At 31.9% G+C, this 24,900-nt stretch overlaps 2 protein-coding genes across 3 annotated transcripts in view; both read right to left on the bottom strand.

The window, feature by feature from the left end:
- The window catches only part of LOC140451593 (neuroguidin), a 226,104-nt gene extending 202,907 nt beyond the window's left edge, over positions 1-23,197 (bottom strand). Inside the window, exon 1 of the mRNA XM_072545444.1 lies at positions 22,912-23,197. Coding sequence (XP_072401545.1) covers positions 22,912-22,920 — 9 coding nt within the window. The 5' untranslated portion in view covers positions 22,921-23,197. The remainder of the gene's footprint in view (positions 1-22,911) is intronic.
- Positions 18,825-20,881, bottom strand: LOC140439640 (uncharacterized). 2 transcript variants are annotated; one of them, XM_072529681.1, is made up of 3 exons: positions 20,062-20,881; positions 19,611-20,005; positions 18,825-19,509 (listed from the first exon to the last, which is right to left on the bottom strand). In XM_072529681.1, exons 2-3 carry the CDS (start codon positions 19,882-19,884, stop codon positions 19,208-19,210), a joined length of 576 nt encoding a protein of 191 aa, XP_072385782.1. In that variant the 5' UTR covers positions 19,885-20,005; positions 20,062-20,881; the 3' UTR covers positions 18,825-19,207. The 2 variants fall into 2 exon arrangements, with proteins under 2 accessions (XP_072385782.1, XP_072385787.1); XM_072529686.1 differs by having other exon boundaries at positions 19,611-20,062.
- Positions 23,198-24,900: the final 1,703 nt, after the last annotated feature.

Genomic DNA, 24,900 nt, shown 5'->3' with positions numbered 1-24,900 from the left:
ATGTATAAACGTTTAAGAAAAGAACTAGCATATTCCAGAGTGCTATTCTCTGCACACACAGATACAGAGAGCAACAATAAGACATGTAAACAGACAAGCATCTCGATTTATACTAATTTCCAAAAATTGTTAATACAGTTATTTATACAAAAATCCAAACACACACATCTTCTGACTGAAGAAGTTTTTGTGTAATATTAACCGTATTTTTATAAAGCATATATTATATGAATAAAATTAGTATTAATCAAAGAATTGAAATTATATACAGAAATATATTAAATAATATGTTACAAAATAGTGCATTTGTTAGGAAAACCCTGCAGTGATTGTTACTCCGAGATATTTAAAACTCCACTCTTTCAAAGTTATATGGGTCTATTGTCACATTTTGCCCTATTCTATCTCGTCCCTTTTGTCTGTTGATGCACATGTATTTGGTTTTCTCTTCGTTTACCCTAAAACCAGTTTTACTAAGTTTTTACCCTAAAAGGGGAGGTGGTAACGAATATGCTAAGACAAAAAATAAATGCAAAGACTGTGCCAAAACGGCACTATATCGTATCTCTGTTGTTATTAATCAGATTACTATGTGTAACACGTTAAATGAAAGAGGAGGGAGTAGCGAATACGTTAACACAAAAAACAAACGCAAAGACATTGCCAAAACGGCATTACGTTATATCTCCATTTCTATTGGTCCGACCATGACGTACAAAGGCTCGTTGGAAAGAGGAGGATATATCGAATATGTTATCACAAAAAACAAAAACAAAGACATTATTAAAACGGAACTATATCGGATCTTCGTTGCTACTTATCGGACTGTAGTATAATAGACGTTGAACGAAAGGAGAGTAGTCACTGAGGCTAACAGAGAAACAAACATCTTTAGTCTATCGCTTCTCTCTCGAAATAATGTATGAAAGGCAAGGTGACGCTGCCACATGATTCCCCGAAGAATGTATACCATTCTTACAGTATGAACAAACCAAAAACATCATCTGTAAAAAATATCTTCTCTGATTGAGTACTACTATACACGGATCTCCACTTAACGTACAGAACTCATTGAAAAAATGCCTCTCTCTCTCTAGATATCTCGAAACAATTCATTTGTAATTGAAATGGATAAAATGTACAGAAGCGGCTATCGCTGGAAATTAAACGAATAGGAAGGTATACCATTCGTAAAATGTGACCAAACTAACAATCATCGACTATATAATCTTCTCTGACCGATCGTTACAATATACGAATCATCATAATTCAACAAGGTTCTGTCCTCTACACACTAAACTCCCATGATTGATCACTACTATACATGGATCTCCTTCCAAACATACACCTGCTCTTTACAAAGAGGTTGTAACCTCGGAAACCTTTTTTGGATGGTGCTAGAAAGGTCACCAATGGAGACACTGCGGACGGCAACCAGATGGTTGGTGGAGAGCGAGTCGTGGGTTCGAAACTAGCTTTTGGAACCAGGAATGGGTCCAACGGACGAAATAAGTAAATATACGATAAGAGATATTGGAAAAGATACAGAAATAAACAAAAAGATAGATGGTAAAATTACCAAAGATAGGCTAAGATAGGGAACAGGGCGCCACTTAATTTTTTGGGGTTTAAGGAGAAAATTAAGAAACCTTAGAAAAGAAAAGAGATACGGAAAGATATTTAGGTTCAGAGATCAAACTCAAGAAAAGATATTAACAGTTAGTTATTGAATAAATTTGGTCAACACTCTACATAAACAAAAAATAAATATATAAGGTATTACACTTAAAATCCACAAGGAATCTACGTTCCTGTATTTGGCTGTATACCATATATTAAAAAAATTTATTAAAATCCTTTGTAAAAGGTATATATATTTAAAAACCCAAACGGGCTGTTTAAGACAAAACGTTTTCGGAATCCATTATTCCATCATCAGTGTCTAGGAGTACATGAATGTAGCCACTAAATACATGGGTAAAAACCCGTTAACAAATAATTAGTTACATTTGTTTTACATTATATTTTATAAATTATAAGGATGTTTAAGTTACCGTTGGATTAGGTAACATGGTGACATATGACTCCACGTTGAAGTTGCAAGTCCTGAGACGGTGTGTCTACGAGGACTTAATGGAAGCAACTGAAGCTAGTTGCTTCCATTAAGTCCTCGTAGACACACCGTCTCAGGACTTGCAACTTCAACGTGGAGTCATATGTCACCATGTTACCTAATCCAACGGTAACTTAAACATCCTTATAATTTATAAAATATAATGTAAAACAAATGTAACTAATTATTTGTTAACGGGTTTTTACCCATGTATTTAGTGGCTACATTCATGTACTCCTAGACACTGATGATGGAATAATGGATTCCGAAAACGTTTTGTCTTAAACAGCCCGTTTGGGTTTTTAAATATATATACCTTTTACAAAGGATTTTAATAAATTTTTTGTATTACACTTACTTACCTACGAAACTTAATCAGCCTGATCTTTCTACTGATCAAAGGTATAGTTATATTTAAAGGTAAAAAGCAAATATTCAGAGTTATGGTTATACCAGGGAACTTTGTTAGGAGTCGACAAATAAAATACATACATAAAACAATAACAATATATTCAACAACAAAATTATGACGCTGCTGAATGCAACACAAGTAATAAAAATACACAAACAACTATGAAATGGTGGTAGGTATACATATAAAAATAAGCAGAAATATAATTAGAAAATACCTTTACAAGGATATATAATATAATCATGCACAAATAAAGTTTTGGCGTATCTCGAGATATTACAGCAAAAAAATGAATAAAAATTATAACAAACACCAAAGATAACAAAAATTAATAAAATCTAAATTTACAATAATACAAAAAGGTTACTGACGTGAAAACATAAAAATTTAACCAAACCGCACTTGGTTAAGTCGATTATTTGGTTCGTAACAAAATACTGACTGTTCTTTAAATTTAATGCAAAATTCCGTAGTTACTCTCAACTACATTTGAAGACATGTATGATCGTTAGATACGTCCAGATAATGGAAGATGATATGATGCCATACCATGTTACTCGTTAAGATAAGTGGAGATACTTAGATTATAGTAACTTACGGTAATTCCTGACGACTGCTGCATTAGGTCACTGAAGTTAATACTATACTGGTATTAAACACTGAATTTAATTACCCTTAAAGGTGCTTTACAACTATACTTAATCTAATATAGTGTAAGATAAAAAAACTCTAATAAACAAGTGTATACACACTTATAAAGAAAATGCACAGAGACGGTAAGGTAGCAGATACGATAATGTGAGTTAAGCGTCTTAACTCGACGAATGCCCACCGGTAAGTAACTTGGTTCCTCTAAAATTTTACCAAACTATCCAAGAAAAGGTGAGGGTATCTCCCCTCCAAAAATGATAGGCCAGCCTGTATCTATTTCTGTGAAGGTAAGGTTATAACGGCTATCGGAAAGTCCGAGGTAATTTGGCACGTGATAAAATATGAAATCCCGAGATTGGGTCTTTACAGAAAAATTACTATACGAGCCTTCGGAATATTTACAAATCTATCTTAAAAGACCCGCCTTCACCGAAAAGCATTAGTTCTTTTCATACTCCGGATTAAGACGGAAAGGATTAAAAACCTTTCGGACGCAGAGAAATTCCGGGCATTCAATAAAATTTAGAAGACGGTAAACCGAACATGAGCGTATCATCACGGGGGTAAAAGGAATAAAAATAATTATTATTTTAATTATATAAAAAAATGTTACAAGGTATGGCTGTATGGTTACATGATAAAACGTATCTTACTTGATATATATATCATCTGATTGATCACTGCTCAATATGAATATTTTTCGCACAGTATGACCAACCAACATATTATATTACTTGCTGTAGATATCAGCCATATGATTACTACTGCCCTACAAGGGTTTCATCTGAATGTTCAAAACTATACATGAGTCTCCTCTGAACGCTCATTTATTTACGGTCTCCCACAGAGCGGTACATTATTAATTCTCAACGTTAATGTGATTAAACATCCACTGCTGGACATAGGTCTTCCACAGAGCGGTGTATAACTTAATTAATCGTTTGTAAACATTTAAACATCAGCTAGCTAATATCTAACGCATAGCATACATATTTATAGTATGGCATACAATAAGAATACATAATTAAAAATCAATATAAAACGTTACATAAAGGATTACAAACGAACGTCTAATGTATTAATAATAAAATGTACAACATTTTCGATAAAATTTAATTTAATGTAAAACGACAGACCGTCAGTCACATTGTTGAAGAATGCCCCCGAAGGCGATTCCCAGGAGTTTTCGATGACTTCCTGAATGGGACCGAAAATAGCAGACGTATGTAAGACGAAATATAACGCATATTAGACGTACAACAGACTTATACCAGACGCATATCAGACGTATATCAGATGCAAGCTGTGACAGAACAATCACTAAAGAAAATCTGTCGAAAAAAAAAACAAAATTTGGACTACGCTGGTATGGACACGTCCAAAGGATGGACGACAACAGAATAACAAAAAGTATTATAATGGGCACCACAGGAAAGACGAAGGAGATGCAGGTCAACAAATACTCTACACAACTCACCAATATGATTATTGATATACGATATCGTTTTGTTGCACTTTATTTTATCTACAACAATTACCATTGCACAATGATATTCAGATATAATCCAATAATGAGGAGGCCTAACCAAAGTATGTATACCATTCTTCCAGTATGGCCAAACAAGTAACGTATATTACTCGACATAGATATAAGTTGAATGATCACAAACCGACAAGGATCTAAACGTTCTCTACAAGCCACAGCTGAACGGCCCCTACTATACATAAATCTCCACTAAACGTTCTCTACAAGACACATCTGAACGACCACTACTATATACAAATCTCCACTGAACGTACAATTCGACAAGAGTCTCCGCTGAACGCTCACTAATACACACAGATCACATCTGAACTTACAATTAGCCAAGAGTCTTATCTAAACATCCACTACTATACATAAATCTCCAATATGACCATTTTTCGATTTGTTCCATACTATATTACTCTACAACAATTCCCACTTTACAATGATATTCAGATAGAATCCAATTATGGCGAAGACTAACCAACAAATGGTTACCATCCATAAATTATGTTCAAATCAACTAACGTGCCAAACGGCCATTACATTATATCTTCGTTGTTATTTATCTTGTTGATAAACGCAGAGATTAAGCGGAGAATGGGAGTGCAATCAGACATAATCGACTATATAGAGGAGAAGAGACTATCCTGGTACGGCCACGTCAGAAGAGCGGACAGAGGACGCTAGATAAACAAAATCACAGAATGGAGCCCGATTGGAAGAAGAAAGAGAGGAAGACCCCGAAGGGCATTCAGAGATGAAATCGACGAGGCTATGGAGAAAAGAACCCTGCGACATGGAGACTGGAATGACAGGGAAAATTGGAGAAAACGGTTGAGTGAAGGAAGACAGTGAAAACTGTGGAAATCCTTAGTAGTAGTAGTGTTATTTATCTGATTTTGACGCACGAGACGTTAAATGAAAGGTGAAAGGAAAGCGTAAATATTTGCATACTATAGTTTATCTACGACGAGCAAGTAATGTATTGTTTTATAGTGAATAATGAACATTGGTCTCTGTAAGAATATATGGTATATGTAGGTAATTTAGGTATATTAACAAAGAAAAATCAAATTAAATACATTTGTAGAGTATATATAGTTATAGAGTATATTATGTTATATGAAAGAAAAACTCAGCCATCAAGTAAGGACATGACTACCACAATACGCTACGCTAACTCTAAGACAGAAATGCTGTACATGAAATGATAGAAAAAATCTATAAAATATCTGATATAGAAACACGCAAGACAGAAATGGAAAATAATAATGGACAATAATAATGGACAATAATAGAAAATGTTTAAAATATCTGACATAGAAACACGTAAGAGAGAAAATCGGTAGATAAAATGATAGAAAAATGTATAAAATATCTAACATATAAACACGTAAGACAGAAATGCTGTACATAAAATAACAGAAAATATCTGACATAGAAACACGTAAGGCAGAAAGCATGGACAATAATGATGGAAAATGTATAAAATATCTCACATAGATACATGTAAGGCAGAAATGCTGTACATAAAATGATAGAAAATGTGTAAAATATCTGACACAGAAACACGTAAGGCACAAAGCACGGACAATAATGTATAAAAAATCAAACATACAAACACGTAAGACAGAAATGTTGTACATAAAATGATAGAAAATGTGTAAAATATCTGACATAGATACACGTAAGGCAGAAATGCTGTACATAAAATGATAGAAAATGTTTAAAATATCTGACATAGAAACACGTAAGGCAGAAAGCACGGACAATAATGATGGAAAATGTATATAAAACATATGTAAAAAAAATCAGGAAAAGAAAAAGAATATGTTATTTATTAATTTAAGATGTAATTTATATATAAATTTATATTCTGATCTGAAAAGCCTAAATTTCCATAAAATTTTCGATAAAAATTTAGTTAAAATAGCAGTTTTCTAGATATAATAGTAAAGAATTATCTAGAAATATAAAATAAAATGTCAATAGAAAGAATTTAACCTTTGTTCGCAGTAGAATCTTCGCGAACATTGTAATGTCTATGAAATAGAAGGATTCGAATATATTTTCTTTCAAGAATATTCGTGAACATTAAAAATGATATAAATATGATGTGATTTGGATTCAAAATGGTCAGTCAGTTGTTCAGTAAGTTCAAGATAGAAGTCAGTATAGTATGTTCAGTATAGTAAAATTGATGTATACTCGTTTTCATCGTTCTTGGCGTGTGCCTGAAATAAACTACTACGGAATTTTTAATATTCGTCTCTCTCTGATACACAGATGCATAATTCAATTGTGCGAGTCACGTTCGTCAAGGTAAAGTGCGATGAGAAGGGAATGAAGAGACCACTCACATCTCCCAGTATATTGATGCGTTTGGCCGATACGGTGTCGGTGATAAGTTCGGCCTCTTTACGAATACAGATAGCTGGCAGTGACGTGTTTTTTTTAACATGTTACCCTGATCTGTGCAAGTTTAAAGTAGCTGATGAAATAGTTTTTATAAGTAAACAGTTTTTAATTAATTAATAGTTTGAGCTCTTACTGTGTGGAATTCCATTACATAAAAAAAATACTCTCGACACCTTAAAAATTCCAGTTTATTATAAATTAACTCTCTCTCTTTCGATACTCATTGCAATAATGACTCGTGGCATTGTTCTTGAATGAGGTGGCTAATAGGTTTATAATTGTAGCAATTACCATTGATATTTTGTGTTTTAGTCGATTTTAGTCAGTCATTGTTGGAATTTGTTCCGAACAGTTTTACTTATTATTTTTTGTTGCGAATAACTAATTGTTCTATTTAATAAAAAAATGCCGGAAAAAACGATAACAGGAGAAATGCGACAATGTGTAGTTCATTTATTGGAGTATTTTAAAAAAGAAAAAGAAAACAACGGACCTTTGCTTTCGTTATCATCGGTACATGAACGAGTAGCGGACGCTTTGAAAATCAGTCTTCGCACAGTGACAAGAATAAAGAGTGAATACAAGACAGGGGCAGCTCTTACTACACCAGGAGAGTCACGTAATGTACAAAAAAAAAAGACTAATGATGTCAGCGATACTACAAAAGGAGAGATTAGAAATGTACTGTATGGCATGAAAGCAAAAGGAGAGCACGTTACAATTAAAGTTCTAAATACACAATTAAGAAACAAGCATCTCTATGACGGTTCTGATACAAGTTTGTGGTGTCTTATGAAAAATTGTGGGTTTTCATACAAACTAGAAAATAGTAGACGAGTGCTATGTGAGAAACCATGTATTGTCTCCAAACGACTGTATTTTTTTAGGCATTATATGAGAAATTTTTTAAGTCCAAGCCCACTTCAATTCGTTTTTTTAGATGAAACATGGATATTCCTAAAAGGGGCATATAAACGTACTTGGCAAGATGACTGTGTGAAAAGCATCAGAAAAGAACACGAAAATACAGGTAAACGCTTTGTTGTTTTACGTGCCGGAAGTAGGCAAGGATTTATTAAAGATGCTGGATTACTGTTTTCTACGAAATCGAAGAGTGCAGACTATCATGATTCTATGGATAAACAGTCTTTTAAAAAGTGGGTCTCCGAAAAGCTGATACCAATGTTGGAGGAACCATCTCTAATTATTATGGATAATGCCTCATACCATGGCTCTTTAATGGAAAAGTTACCGAATGCCAGTTGGAAAAAATCGGACTTATGGTTACGAGCGAAAAAAATAATTTTTGACAACGATTCGGGCAAGACAGAGCTATTAAGTCTTTGTCGCCACAATAAACCACAAAATACCAGGTACGTTATAGACGAGCTACTCCAAGAACATGGGCATCAGGTTTTGAGATTGCCTCCATATCACTGTCAATATAATCCGATTGAGTTGGTCTGGGGCATTTCTAAACAATACTATGATCGTCATATTGGAGAACATGGACGTGAAGATGAAACAGTGAAAAAAGTTTGGCGCGATGCATTAGCTGAGGCAACACCTGCAGTGTGGGCGAGTTGTGTTAACCATACTGAAAAATTAATTCAGGACGACTGGGCAAAAATGGTCACATATGATGAAAATGAAAGTAGGATTATCATCGATTTGGCGGAAGATTCCAATGATGAAGACAGTTCCAGTGAAGACGCTGACTGATTAGCTAATTAATCAAGGTCAGTACGTTGTAACAGTTCAGAATTCGCTACAGTGCTTAAAACTTAAAAAATCTGAATCATTTTTTAATTAAAGTGAGTTAAATAATTAACACTTTTTTGGGTATATTTCAAAATCCTTTTAAAATGTACTTTTCGTTATATCCTGTCCTATTGTACTGCAAGCTAGAAAAATACTTCTTCGCAATTTATACGTATATTCCGTTATTAGAAATTTAATGAAAAATAATTTATAATTTTCTTTTATAACTATTATTTCGTTTGACATGCTACATTTTGCTCCGCCACTGGAGGAGGTAAACGAATCGAGCTTAGACAAGGAAAGACAGATGAAACAACTTATTGCAAGTGTTTTTACACGCACACGCCAAGAACGATGAAAACGATTATATCTTATAAGTAAAGTCGTCCCAGGAACGCAACTCAACAATATTGACAATATCATTTTAAAGTCGTCTACTTTAAAATGTATAATGTATGCCTGAATTGTCAATATAAATGAGTCAGATAAAATTAAATTAAATTAAATATAGAGGACAAAAAAGTGCTTGGATGGATTCGGAAATCTTCATGGAGTGGTTTTCTAAGATGTTTATACCCGAAGTAAAGAAACACAGGGAGAAAGAAGAAAAGACGCAAAAAATTAGACCGTTTAAACGCAGTTGACGAAGATTTTGTGGTGATGTACACCCCCCCCCCCCCCCCCCCAACATAATGGCTCTTATGCAACCCATGGATCGGGGAATCATTGTTAAATGTAAGAAACTATACCGAAAGCAAGTGATACAACGTTTGCTTATCGCTGAACGAGACGAAGATAGCGTGATCACTTTGTCGAAACAGTTAAATTTAAAAGACTGCTGTCATATGTTAGCGGACTCGTGGGACAGTTTGACTAATGAATATTTAAAAAATGGATGGAATAAATTATGGAAAATACAAGATGACAAACAAATCGAAAGCGTTCAGGGCGAAAATATGACAGATATCGCTACAATATGTCAAAATATACTTAGGTTCGAAGAATGTGACGAACAGGATGTTAATGAATGGCTCGAATTCGATCATAATCTACAAGGACATCAAATTTATGAGGACGATGAAATTGTCGATATCGTTTCTAATATGGTTGACGATAACGCCGAGGATAGCAGCGACGATGACCATGATAATGATGATTCAAAGCCTTCACATTCCGATGCATTTAACTCAATGGAAACTGCTATGAAGTGGTTCGAGAACCAGCCTGAGTCTAATTCGATGCAGTTGCTAGTGCTGAAAAGAATCCGCGACTTGGCAGCAAAGAAAAGGGCAGTCACAGTAGTTCAAAAAACGATCTGAAATTATATTCATGTAACAAAATTAAATTTATTACATATGTATCTATTAATCTGTCACGTATACATATTATGTACTATACAAGTATGTATGTACATATTTTTTTAGAGTTTAAATTTTTGTTTTATTTATGCAGAAATACATACAATATACTTGTTTATTATGCAGGTGTTTTATTCCTTGTAACTAAAACGTATGTACATATGTACTGTGTTTATGAGCTTTGTATTTTGAACATATGTTCGATAATCCGAACTACCCTGTACCAATTAGTTAAGATTATCGATGCTCTTCTGTATATACATTTTATTATTATGCAATTACATTGTTTCTAACTTTAGTTTCTTTAGCAATAATGGTTGTTCCTATATAGTTACTTTTTTAATTCACTAGCAACATCTTGTTGCTCATATATTATAGTTTGTTTCAGAAACAGTTTGTTTTCTTTTTTTCTAATATGCCTAATTTTCATCCATATTTTCCTATCATCAAATAGCGAGCGTTAATATGGGTCTTAACTGGAGCAAGAAACATTTCATAAGAATAATTCCATAAAGGGATTCCATTGGATTTATAAAGTTCTTCATATCTGTGTACATTGGTAATAAAACTTTCAACTAATAATGGTATTTTTTTCTTATCCCAATATTTAGATGTTAAAACCAAACCAGCTAAACTAGACATTTTAACCAATAACTTGGATTTCTGACTTCTTAACTTTAACACGAATTTGTCAGATAGAAATCTTCTCCGAAGATTCAATGGCGGTTCGCATGTTTCTGTTTCCATAACGTCTACAGGCGTACTTCCCAAGTATCTAATACTGAGTCGAAAACATTTGTTTTTTATTTTATCTATTTTTATAAGATTTGTTTCTGCTGCTGAATGGTAAAATAAAGATCCGTAATCTAAAATAGATCTAACGAGTTTTCTATAAAATAGTAACATTATTTTTGGATCCCCTCCCCAGGAGGAATGACCGAAAGTTTTTAATAAATTAACACTATTTTCTGTTCTTTTGATTATATAATTTGTGTTCTTTCCAATTTAATTTACAATCTAAAATTACTCCTAAAAATTTAGTGGAAGATTTGTAAGGAAACAAATATTTTGATAATTTTATTTGGCGAGGACACTGAAATCTTTTTCTTGTAAAAGTAACTAATACTGATTTTTCTTCGGAAATTGATAAGCCGATATTGAAAATCCAATTATCTAAATTTCTTATTGCATAACTGAGTTGATTATGGCCTATCTCGATGGATTTGTGGCGAGTGTAAATAACAATATCATCAGCATATTGCAAAATCGATATATTATGTGGGATGTCAACAACTAGATCACTTGAGTAAATAATATAAAGTATAGGACTTAATATACCACCTTGTGGCAAACCCATAGATGTTTGTCTGCATTCAGAGAATAAGTAGTTTTCTCTGAAAAATAAATTTCTATTACTGTATAGAGTATATAGGTGTTTAGATGGACTTTGGGGAATTCCCATTTGACACATTTTTTTATATATGTCTAATTTCACGTTGTCATATGCCCCTTTTATATCTAAAAATAAAGCTGATGTTGACTGGTCATTGGAAAGTGATAATTGAATATCTGTAACAACATTGGCCAGGTTTTCATATGTCGACTTTTTTTTTCGAAATCCGAATTGAGAACTATGAATAAGATTATTAGATTCCAAAAAAAATTCTAGTCGTGATTTTATCATTCTTTCGTATGTTTTTAGAACACATGATGCTAAAGATATAGTATGGGAACTAAAATGTAATTTTTCCATTGTGAAGGTATATCGACTTTATTTAACCAAATATCATTTAGTAGATTTAGAAGCAAAATTTTTCCTGATCTGGGAAGATTAAACAACACAGGATAATGTATATTATCAGATCCTGGAGCTGTATTGGCAGATTTTTTGAGTGCCATGTCTAATTCTTGAAGTGAAAACTGGTTGCTGAGATAATGTCCACTAATACTATGTTCTCTTATATCTACACAATCAAGAAAGGTTGGGTCAGGGGATACATATGGAGGGGTTAAATGCTGTGAAATTCAGCAAGCCATTCATCATGATCTGATTGATTTTGATTTGAATATTTTCGATTTTTCCATATATTCTTAGAGGTACATTAAAATTATTTACCTTTTTCCATATATTCTTAGAGGTACCGATCTGTTGAGAGATTTACAATAATTTTCCAAACTATCTTTTTTTATTTGTTTGAAGGTTTTTTTTGCTATAGCATCAGTTCTTTTATATTCTAACAAATTATCTATTATAGTGTGGGATTGTTCATATATTTATGCAAACTGTTTCTTCTTTTCTGTACTAGAAATTGACATTTTCATTCCACCATTGTTTATTTTTATTTGAACTTTGATTTGATTTAAATTTAGGTATAGAAAGATTTGCTGCATTTTTAGCTATTCTTATAAAAGAATTGTAATCACCAACTTCTGTTTTATTGAACTGTTCTTGAAACTCAATATAATATTATATCTCAGTTTGCCTTTTTAATATTCCATTTTCTACAAGATAGTACTTTATTAACTTTTGGTGCTATATATATTTGTGTAATGCATGGTAGATGATCAGACCCGTAAAGATCTTTTATTGTGTGCCAATATAGTAAATGTTTTATACAAGGAGAACAAATTGTTAGATCGATAGCAGAATGAGATTGCAAATTATTTCCTATGAATGTAGGTGATCCATCGTTGAGATATACAAGATTATTTTGGTCAAGAGCTTTCATAAGTGTTATGCCATAGTGGTCTGTGTTTGGCCCACCCCAGGCAATATTATGTGAATTAAAATCTCCCGTAAAAATTACAGGTGGATTAAAAGAACTAAAGAATTGATCCCAAATATGCAACGAAATTTTAGTTTTTGGTGGAACGTAAAGCGATACAATGGTAATATTTTCTTTATCATTACATTTTAAAATAATGGATGATTGATTACAATTAGGTAGTAAAACAGAGATAGGTAATTCTGTATACAAAAGTTTTGATTTAATAAGGATGACCGTTCCCCCGGCACTGCGGTCTAAACGGTCATCCCTCACAATGTTGTAACCTGGAAGATTAAAATATTTATTGGATGTAAATCTAGTTTCTGACAAGCAAGCTATATCGATGTTATGATCATTTAACAAATATTGTAAATTTTCTTTATTTTAATTTGCCCATTTAAGGTTCCATTGACATAGAGTTATATGATCCATGCTCAAAAAGGTTATTTAAACTAGTTTTAATAATATTTGTAATTTCGTTTTCCTGTATGTCTAATTTATTTTTGTTCTTTATTGCATTTATGGTTGATAAAACTATCTGAAAAATGAACTAATAACGGACTGATGCGCTGACAATGTAGGATCGGGAGATAAAGGATAAGATTAACTGAACTAATAACGGACTGATGCGCTGACAATGTAGGATCGGGAGATAAAGGATAAGATCTTTTACTTTTTTTTGTTAAGTTATTTAATTGGGTTTGAGAGTATGAATGGGAATTCGATCTTTGAGAAATGGATCGCGTATTGGATTGGTGTGATATTTGTGAAAAGGGCTTGGACGATGTTGAAGTTACATGAACATTAACTGAATTTGAAGAATTTTGTTGTAAATTAGAATTAAATATTTTATTATCAAGAGCATTGGAAGGTAAATGCTTAGATACAATCATGCCTATTCTGTAACTCATTTCGATGATAGAAGTCAGGGAAATCGAATAGAAGTTGCCCAGTCGAATAGAAATAGTAAAAATCGGTATTCCATAACTGCTTTCGAATCTCTACAATCGGAATAGTGAATAGAAATGACTTCGACAGCATTCACCCTGTCGAAATGAGATTCCGATATCGGAATTGTGCTTGACGCAAGCGCATTTTAGTTTATTTTGTTTTGATGTTTATGTCAAAGTCAAATCTATTAAAAACAACCATTATTAAGAACTTTTGATATGGCTTTACAATTAAATTTCGGCATCGATCTTGGAATTGAAATTGGGGAAGAATTGCAAAGGTAAGTAGCACATTTAACGCGCTACAAAATGTGATATATATAATCGTTTTGTTTAAATTCTTTTTATACTTAGTTTCTTATGTAGGTAACTGTTTTCTGTCTTTTTAGCCAAATATTCAACCTTCAGGGGCGCACCCTTAGAGATGCAAGTAATCCCTCTGAAATCCCTGAACAAATATTTAAAGGTCTGTACCGTCTACCAAAGGAAATAGCCATGGACCTTATTAATGAAATAGAACCTTTTTTGGCTGGACAGATCAGAATAACAGCTGTGCCAAATCATTTGAAGGTAAATCAATCTCAAATAAATTTAAAAACACACTAAAATACATAGTTTCATAATTTTAAATAAGGTATTTTCAGGTTTTATGCGCTTTACATTTTTATGCCCAAGGAGATTATCAAAAAGCTGTTGGCCAAGACTTTTTGTTGGGTATGAGCCAGCCAATGGTTAGTCGGTGCATAAACAGTATAAGTGAAATACTGTCGAATCACATTGGTCGGCGATACATAAAGTTTCCCAGTACGATAGAAGAAAAACGTTTCTTAACACAAGGGTAAATAATTTTGAAGCTATTAATCTGGCTTTTTTAAAATGTGCTTAAAATTTTAGATTTATGAATAAATTTAACTTCCCGGGAGTAGTAGGGTGCATTGACTGCACACACATTGCAATTGTTGCACCTCCTCTAGATCACCCTGTACATCCAGGTATTGCATACCTCAACAGAAAGGGATATCACAGTATAAATTGCCAACTGGTATGTTTTAAACTTTAACTTTAAACTTTCGCTAGCAACTTATTTTTTAGATATGTGACTCAAATTTGAAAATTTTAAATTGTAATTCAAGATATCCTGGATCCACGCATGACTCCGCTATATGGACCATGTCTAATATTTTTCATCATATGGAACAAACATATGATGATGGAGAACGAGGATTCTGGTTATTAGGTTGGTTGGTTGGTTCAGTTGCCTTAAATATATTACACATTAAATTTCTAGGTGATTCTGGCTATCCTTTACAGCCATGGTTACTAACACCAATAGAAGGTGCCCAACAAAATACTCCAGAAGGACGATATACTGTTGCACATAGTTCGGTAAGAAACTGTATTGAACGGTGCAATGGAGTATTAAAAATGAGATTTCGTTGTCTGTTAAAACATAGAGTTCTACACTACAGTCCTGTTAAAGCTGCTGAAATAATAAATGCTTGCTGTGTATTGCACAATATTCTTGTTGCTCACAATATCGAACCAGAAGATCAGATTATAAATGACATGGAGGAAAATGTACCAGAAAATAATTGTAAGTCTATTTGTATTTTATTTAAACTAGTAAGCAGTGACCTAGCATAATAAAGTCTTGCATATCTTTTTCAATAATCATTTGAAACACTGAAAGTAATCTACCAAAATGTACAGATAGAAAAATTGTGGACAATATTGAAATTTTATTTTTGTTACAGTGCCACTAGATGATAGATTGGATGCTGGCCGCAGAATTCGAAACCAATTAATAAGAAATTATTTTAATTAATATATAACGTTAAATCCTAGATATTATTGAAAAATGAATAAATACCACAACATTACAGAAAACCATTTGATACATTACAAATCGCAATAAACAAAAATTAGCTGTCAGATATAGGCAAAACTCACCTCAAACTAAATCGCTCCCAAGACGAAGAACTCCAAGGTTTTGTATAGAAGTGAAGGAAATATGGAAAGAAAAGAAAAAAAGATCACCCAAAATACATGTCCACTAAGGCACAAGAGGTATACAATAATTATAAGGCAATAAGAAATGAAACAAATTCACTCGTAAGAAGAATAAAAATTGATCACTGGGAAAGTTTTTCGAAAGAAATGGAACATGATTTATATGGTCTCCAGAAGGAAATATGGCACTTTATAAGAGGTCAAAGAACAGAGGGTAAAAGGAACTAATAGAATGAAAACACATAGCAAAAGATACATCGATTGACTATCTAAAAAAGCTCTATGTAGAGAAAGAACAAATGACGCTAGAACCGGAAACACCAAAAATTACAACAAATGAAGCTGTTAATATAGTACACAGAAAGTTTGAAAAACACCTGAAAAGATGCAGGTAAGGACAGAATACCAAAGTAATTACTGAAATAGTGTGGAGCAGCAATGACAGAACAATAGTTAACAAAATCATAAAACAATAAAATACCAGAAGAATGGAGAACGAGAACGGGCGGGCATGTTTTCGACGCTGAAGTACCTGAGTGTCTTAAAAGTACCCTTGTTTTGGACGCTGCCGGAAGGATTATCGCAGGTACCAGATATTAGATATAATTAGGGTTTAATGATGGTCATTGAAATTTACTTAGTTACTAGTTATTAGTTTGTCAGAGAATAGTGAAAAGTGAACATGGAAATTTCAACGTTAGTAAGTAATCGTGGTAAAATTTTGCTCAAAGTGAACAGTTTTACTTTTTCTCAAAATAAAGTACTAAAATCGGGAGAAACGTATTGGAGGTGCGTAAAACGGTCGTGTAAAGCGAAGACATTCACGAAAGGGCCAGAAAAGTTAGTGATCCGAAGTAATCTAGAACATAATCACGAGTGTGATATCAAGACGCTTAATAGACAGATTGTGCGTAGCAGTGCCAAAAGGAAGGCTAAGGATAATTTGACCGAAAGGCGTCCAAAATCATACATAGTGCGTTGAAAGAAAATGTAGATTGCTTGAGCCATATATCTGTTAAAGACGTTAATTTAATAGGAAATCAAATATACAGTGAACGGCGAATGGCTCAACCGAAACTGCCCAAAAGTAAAGAAGAAACTATTGCTGCGGTAAATATTATGAATATCAAAACACTTAAAGACGAGAATTTTATATTTGCGGTTGAACTAAGTTCTAACATTATCATCTTCTCGTGTAACACTAACATGCGTTTTCTGTGCGACAGTGAAACGATTTATATGGACGGTACATTTAGTTACTGTGCTCAATATTTCAAGCAATTTTTTACCATACATGTATTTATCAATGGACATTATATACCATTGTGTTATTGTTTACTTCCCGACAAATCGGAACAAACCTATATAAAACTATTTAATGTTTTGAAACGTAAACGTGAAGTAATTGGTCTAAAATTCAATCCAAAAATCATTTTCTCCGATTTTGAAATTGCTATCCACAATGCTGCGCGTTTTGAATTTCCAAATGTGCACATTAAAGGGTGCCGTTTTCATCTTATGCAAGCTTGGTATCGTAATATCGGTGATGGTGGCTTAATTCGGGAATATAAATTGGCAGACAGTGAAATATCTAAATGGCTGAAATATATTTTTGGGCTGCCATTTTTACCTCCCTCAGAAGTCGAAGAATCTTTCATATATGATTTTATGACTATTCAACCAAAGGATTCAAAAATTGAAAAGTTTTCCGACTACTTATTGGACAACTACATTGGCGACCACGCAACATTTCCGTGGGCTGCGATGAGTGAGAGTTTACAATTAACAACTAATGCTTGTGAATCGTTCCACTCGCGTTTTAATGATAATTTTTACCATGATCATCCAAATATTTTCCATTTTATTGATGTTTTAAAAAATTTTCAAACTGAAACTTACATTAAAATTAATAGTGTCTGTAATAGTGAAAGTAATAGACTTAAAGATCCAAAGAGTAGAAAAAAAATTATGTTCGTTAGAAATAGGATACATGAGTATCAAACTAACTGTATCGATCGATTCCATTTCGTAAAATGTATGTCGTATTTATTTCAAAGTGACAAATAAACCTTATCAAGCTTAATCTCTAGAATTTTATTACCTAACTTTCCATTTACATTTCAATTACACCCAGCGTCCAAATCATGTATGCAGAAACAGGTAATTTTATTTTTCAGTGTCGAATTTTAAATTTAGCGTCCAAATCATGCACGCCCTGGAGAACGAGCAAACTAATTCTACTATTCAAAAAACAGCCAAAAAACTACAGAGGTATCAACTTGTTTAATTTTACCCTAAAACTTACAACTAGAATTCTACAAGAACTAATGAATTAGAGGATAAGTTTAGTAGATGAACAACAGGGTTTTCATACTGGAAGATAGTGTACAGATGCAATATTCGTCATAAAACAAATTACTGAGAAATCACTAGAGTATAATAAACCAGCATTTCTATGTCTGATTGACTTTCACAGATCCTAGGCATAGGCAGCGGAATAAGTCAGGAAGACTCATGGAGTCCTATGCTCTTCAATTTAATCATGGATGAAATATTCAAAATCGTCAACAAAGGAAGAAGATAGAGAACAGGAGACAAAGAAGTAAAAAATGCTCTTAGGCGACACAATATTGACAGTCCAAGATGAAGATAGTCTGCAAAGATTAGTCCACAGATTCAACATAAAAGCAAGATAATTCAATATGCCAATTTCATCTCAGAAAACTAAAGCAATAGTAATCAGTCAAGAACCAATCAGATGTAAAATAGAAACTGATGATATTAGTATTGAACAAGTAATGGAAACAAAATACCTTGAAATTACAGTGTCAAGCTATGGACACCTGGACAAAGAAGTGAGAAATCAAGTACAAAAAGCAAATAGACTGGCAGGATGTTTTAATAACACTATAGCGAAACCTACATATTAACACTTAGATGAAGTCAAGAATTTATAAAGCTAGTTTACAACCAATAATGACATATATATTCATTAGAAACAAGACCCAATATAGCCACAACACAAAGACTACTAAAGTTGCAGACTAGTTAAACAGTAAAATGTTAATTACTGGAGAGTTAAAAATTAAATATGTACTTGTTTTTATTTTAATTAACCTATAACCAAACACTAAGGGTATTGAAATCCTTAAAGTTTAAAATTATTGTTATACATAAAAAAATTAAATATATACAAAAAAAGATACAAAAATAGATACTAATTAAAAATTATATTAATCTATAATTGCATTGTAAAATGCTTATTGAAAGAATCATTTTCTATATCTAGACCTTCAAGATTTAATTCTTGTTCCTTAATTATAATCTCTCTTTCCTTTAACTGCAATTCTTTTGCTTTATTTTTCGCTTCTAGTAAGCGTATATTCAGTTCAAATTCTTTTAAATACAGCTGCTTCTCTCTAAACTGATTGTCACCCTCAGACTTAGGTGCTGTATCCAACAGTTTATTTAAAATTTCAGCAGTCTGCTTTTGACCAGTCATATAGGATTCCGCTGCACTTTGTAAATTAGATGACTTATCTGAAAAACAAAAAATATTTTGTAACAACAACTTTTCTACTTAAATTTTAAAAACAGTTAACTCTAGAAGAATTAAACTGTATGGTTATTGTGCAGCTTACCTTTAATGGTCTTTTTTTGAACAGAAGTTTCCACATGTTGAGCCACATACTCCATTGGTTCTTGTTTTTGTGTTTGAATCACTCGTGGTACTACAATGCTGGTATCATCTTTACAGTAGCTGGTAGCAGTTGTTTCCAAGATATCCTCTTCGGCATCTAACAATGATACTTCTATGTTTGTTGTTGGGCTAAGATCCTCCACTATTATATCCTCACTTAGGCCTAATTCAACTATATCTGTTCCTGTTACTGATATGTAAGAAATTGCTGCCATTAAATTTTTCTTAGGCAGGTGTCAACTTTTTTGGCACTGCATCACCCCCACCTGTGTTGTTTTGGCATCGGATGGCATCCCGGGCCTTTTTTTTTGTGTGGCTTTTCCAGTCAATAAATGTCTAAAAACAAAAAAAATTAAAATATGGGATTTATAAAAACAGACCTAACTAATTACCTTTTTCCACTGCTGTTTATTTTTACTGGAACCACAACCCATACTATTTAAATTTAATGTGAGTTCGTCCCACAACTTCTCAACTATTTTGTTGGATGCCTCTGAGGGATTTGTTTTCCCATGAACTAAAATTTTATTTTGGGTAACAAACTCCACCATGTGGTTTAATTGTTCCGGAGATGTCTTTTTTTTTACTTGGAGTAGTCATTTCAATAGTACTCGACTCAAAAATCTACTGGTAAATAACTATGGGCACATGCAAAACCACTAACAAATTGGTAAATATGAAATTAACCAAACCGAAAAAACGTAAACAAATATTTCAGGTTAGTTAGACTTGGTTAGACTGTCAAATTGTCGCTCGTGACGAGCGAATTGCGAGGTTGCCAACGATACTAAACCGAGTGAGATCGGAATGGTTGTTTTCGATCGGTCTGTACTTCTATTTGATTTACAGAATACCGATTTAAGTAGCAGTAGATGTGGAACATTACGATTTGCAAAGATTCCGATTCGACTAAGCCATTTCTATTCAATCTAGCGAAAGTTATAGAATAGCTCTAATTATCTGCATAACTTTTTTTTGGAATACTACTACTAGCATCCTTGAAGGAACAATTTGTCTGTGACATCATTTGTTTAATTTGTTCTTGTCTGTTGTACTCCGGGCATACATTAAAATCGTTAATAAAATGATTTCCATTGCAAGAAAAACAGTACAATTATTACACATTACAACCCTTTGCTTATAAACTTCTACTTCGTAAAGAACTTTGTTAATGTCTATATACTTAGGTAAAGTTTGACTTTTAAAGGAAACCAAAATAGTACTTGTTGGTATTAATTCTGTTTCGTTATTTGAGTTTTTTACTTTTCGGTTCATTCTTTTAACAAATTCCACTTCAAATTTACAATGAAAATCATCTTCAAATTTACAATGAAAATCATAGGCCCTAATTTTATTTTTTAAATATTCAACTGGTAAATCTTTATCAATGAATCTAATAATTCCTAATCGAAATATTAAAAATTTAGGAATATATGCAGACAAGTTTTTATTTTCTAAAATGTGAGATTTTAACAATATATCAGCACTCAAATAATCCTTACAAAATACCCGAATTTGATTTCCCCCTATTGATTGAATTTGTTATTTTTTTTATCTAATTCCGGATGTGAAGTTAAAATTATTTCTCCAATTTTTATTGCGTTTAATTGGTCTGTATAATTATCCATATTATTTTCAATGTAAATCTGAAACGGGCCTATATCAGTAGACTGATAAAGGAATGTTGATTTTACTTTTTTGTTCGATTCATTATTATTGTGAACAGAAAAACTTGATTCTGGATTAGAACTAGCCTCAACTATCTTATCCTTTAATACAATTTGTTTTTTATTATTTTTATCTTTAGTATTCCGATTCAATGCAGGAGAATCTATAATTAAATTTAAATGATTTGAACCACTTATCTGATTATTTCCTAGATCTAAGTTTTCTGGAGGATCCGGGAGAGGAGGGGGTTTCCCCCCATCATCCACTTCCATATGAATGCACTAAGCTTTCACAACACCCTTATAACCACAATTATAACTAATTTTCAAAAAATTAATATTGTCTTTTAAAATGATTGATTGTCCTAAACTGCTAAGATACATGTGTAAGCACAACAACTGCTCACGTACAAATGAGCAGTATATTTAGATGATTCCATTGGCTCAGGTACGATTTTTTTTCATTGCTCTATACTAATGTGGATGATAGGAAAATATGAATAAAAATTAAGCATGTTAGAAAAAAAGGAAACAGTTTCTGGAACAAACTATATTGTATGAGCAACAATATGTTGCAAGTGAATTAAAAAAGTAAGGGTAATTACTTAAATTAGTAAGGCTAATTCGGATTAGTCTGAAATTTAAACAGTGGATTGTGGTTTACTTTATATTCACTTTACAACCTATACATATTTCTCATTTAAAAAACTGATATTTTGACTTAAGTTCTAACTGCATCTGCCATTACATCTACTGTAAATAATGTGTGTATGCATAGTGCATACTTTTTAAACCGATGTTGCCAGACCTTTCAAATATATTGATTATAGTGAAAATGATAATTCTCAAGTAGTTACTTAAAGGAATAATGATATTAAATATCATTTCAAGTTCCTGTTTCTAAGGGATTCATATAACTGTATTTTATTTGTTATTACCTTATGTTATTATATAGATTAGATTTAATTTCATTAGTTTAGGTTTTAATTTGATTATGATAAATGAGTTTTTGCAAAATACTAAAGAGTCCATGTTTCCTCTTTGCATCCTTGCTATCAAATTGGTGAATATTTCGTTTTATGTTGTATTTCATTGGATGCATTGATAAAGAAACACAATAAAACGGAAATGCAATGTAACGAGAGATCGCACAACCATACACTACATGGACCAGTAGTGAATGAGGTCCCATGCACGTCCTTAATAAAATAAAATAAAATAATATATGAATCCAATTTTGAAAGAATTTGGATTTTGGTATGGTGTATTGTTGTATTTAATAAATGGAGTATGTAAATCGTTTTTAATTTACAAAACAAGATAAGGTGTTAAATTTAATTTCTTGTTTTTTTTTTGTTAATGTCTGTAAAATTTCATGAGATTATACATTTTAATTGATCTAAAAATTTTTAACTCATATTTAATTAAAATCCAGAGCTGAAATATATTAGTATAATTTCCATCTCTTACTTGACAAAAAATAGGACTATTATATTAAGAATAGGTTTTATTATGAAAAGTTATAAAAATACCTATCAAATATATTTTTAAATTAAGAAATACAAGTAAACATACCTGCACCATTTTTATAACAATCTTTTATGTTAAAACTTGAAACCTCATTTCAAAAGAAAATTTGGTTAACTACTATAACACAAACGTCACCGTCACAAACACATCCATAGCACACTAATAGAAGAATTGTTTACTGTTATTTTTGAAAGTTAGCAAAAATGGGACATAGACAAAGAAAAGTGGATCGAGTGGAACGCATGTGTTGCACGTGGTACCACTAAGGATCAGGCTGTGGCTCTAAGACTACAGTAAGAGCCTAACCCTCTTATCTATGAGTAAGAGTAAACCCACGATACTCGTGCAGTAAACCTAACGCGGTACATTTGCTGTGATTGGAAGGTGGGCATGTCTTAATTTAAAATTTGGCGGGTTTAATGTTTATTGAACTGAAAATGGGTTATTGGTAGGAAGAGGATAATATTCGTATTTTAGGATAAAGCAGACTTATTACAGTTATATTTGAAATGTCTTTAATTTTCCTACATTGAAAATAACAAGGTACATTTGCTGTGATTTATCGGTAGATGTATATTAATTTAAAATTTGGCAGATTTCATGTTTATTACAATGTAACTTGGGTATTGTTGTTTGTTTGTGTTTAAATGACTGCTGGCACTAAATCCATTCGCAAATCTTACAATTTGTACCCCTTTTTTCATCAAGTCTTTGTTTCCTATAAAATCTTATCCTAAATCTATTACTACTATTGAGCTCTAATATATAGTCTTTTTTTTCTATTAGGTGCTTTTAGTTATTTATATATAAAATAAGTGATGAGGTCCTCAGAGTTCCACAGTAAACTCTTCTGCAGCTATCTACTTAATTCAATAGCTACTTTACTGTGGACTGTCCAAGTTCCTTTTTTTATTTGTTTCTTATATAATTTTTTTATTTTCTTTTTTTTCTAATAATTTACAAAGAAATACTTACTCTATATTTACAATTACAATTTGAGTTTAATATCTAAAACATGTTTATACAATAATCTATATAAAAACTCCTAACAAATAACTTTAAATTAATGGGATGGTGGACATCGGTCAAAGAATACAGCGAATTTAAAAAATTATTAATCTTAAGCTCTTTGCACGTTTCTGGTTCTATATCTCTAGACGTCCAAAGATAATGAGTTAATACTCCTTGTGACACAGCGTTTTTTGGCAATTCATCTACTATCTCATTTCCAGTTATTCCACAATGGCTTTTAATCCATGCCAACTTAACAGTTTTGTCTTGTTGCTGAAGTTCTTTAATTTTATTTATTATATATAATTCAACGTAATTTACTTTTGATTTAGGATTTATGGCACTCATTTTACTTAAAGCACTTTTGTTGTCACTACAAATTATAAACTTTGAATAATATATATATTAGATAAATATTTTAGTGCTTCCACTATCGCTATTAATTCAGCTGTGTATATACTCATGATGAAATTGAGTTTACACATTTTACTGTTTTTATTATTGTTATCAAAGTATGCACATCCCACACCTTCATTAGTAACTTAGGTATTAGTACTACATATTTTAGGAATAAGCTGACTGTATGATATCCTAGTGGTTTTTTTTTATTAAATATGTAGGTATTTTGTTTTAATTTTTTTTGTAGGCATATGCCATCTCAAGTTTAATAAAAATTATGTAGTCTTTCCTTTTCACTTTAAAATTTTCCATTAGCTGTTTTATAATAAACTATTGTCAAACTTGCCTTTATATATACATATATATATATATATATATATATATATATATATATATATATATATATATATATATATATATATATATATATATATATATATATATATATATATATATATATATATATATATATATATATATATATATAATATATATATATATATATATATATATATATATATATATATATATATATATATATATATATCCAAATTGACTTTTATCTACTTTTATTTCTAGAAAGTTGAACTAAATTGTGTTTCACCATGAGGTGAAAAATTTTCT

Source organism: Diabrotica undecimpunctata, chromosome 1 (genome assembly GCF_040954645.1).
Source record: "Diabrotica undecimpunctata isolate CICGRU chromosome 1, icDiaUnde3, whole genome shotgun sequence".
Taxonomy (NCBI): domain Eukaryota; kingdom Metazoa; phylum Arthropoda; class Insecta; order Coleoptera; family Chrysomelidae; genus Diabrotica; species Diabrotica undecimpunctata.
The sequence above is the reverse complement of the archived record's forward strand: the minus strand, read 5'-3'. Positions and strand labels throughout refer to the sequence as shown.

Excerpts from the sequence above, each read along its gene's own strand:
- LOC140439640 (XM_072529681.1), bottom strand. The coding sequence starts at position 19,884 with ATGGCAGCAATTTCTTACATATCAGTAACAGGAACAGATATAGTTGAA. Across the intron at positions 19,510-19,610 it reads TCAAAAAAAGACCATTAAAG|ATAAGTCATCTAATTTACAA; the intron begins GTAAGCTGCACA and ends TTTGTTTTTCAG.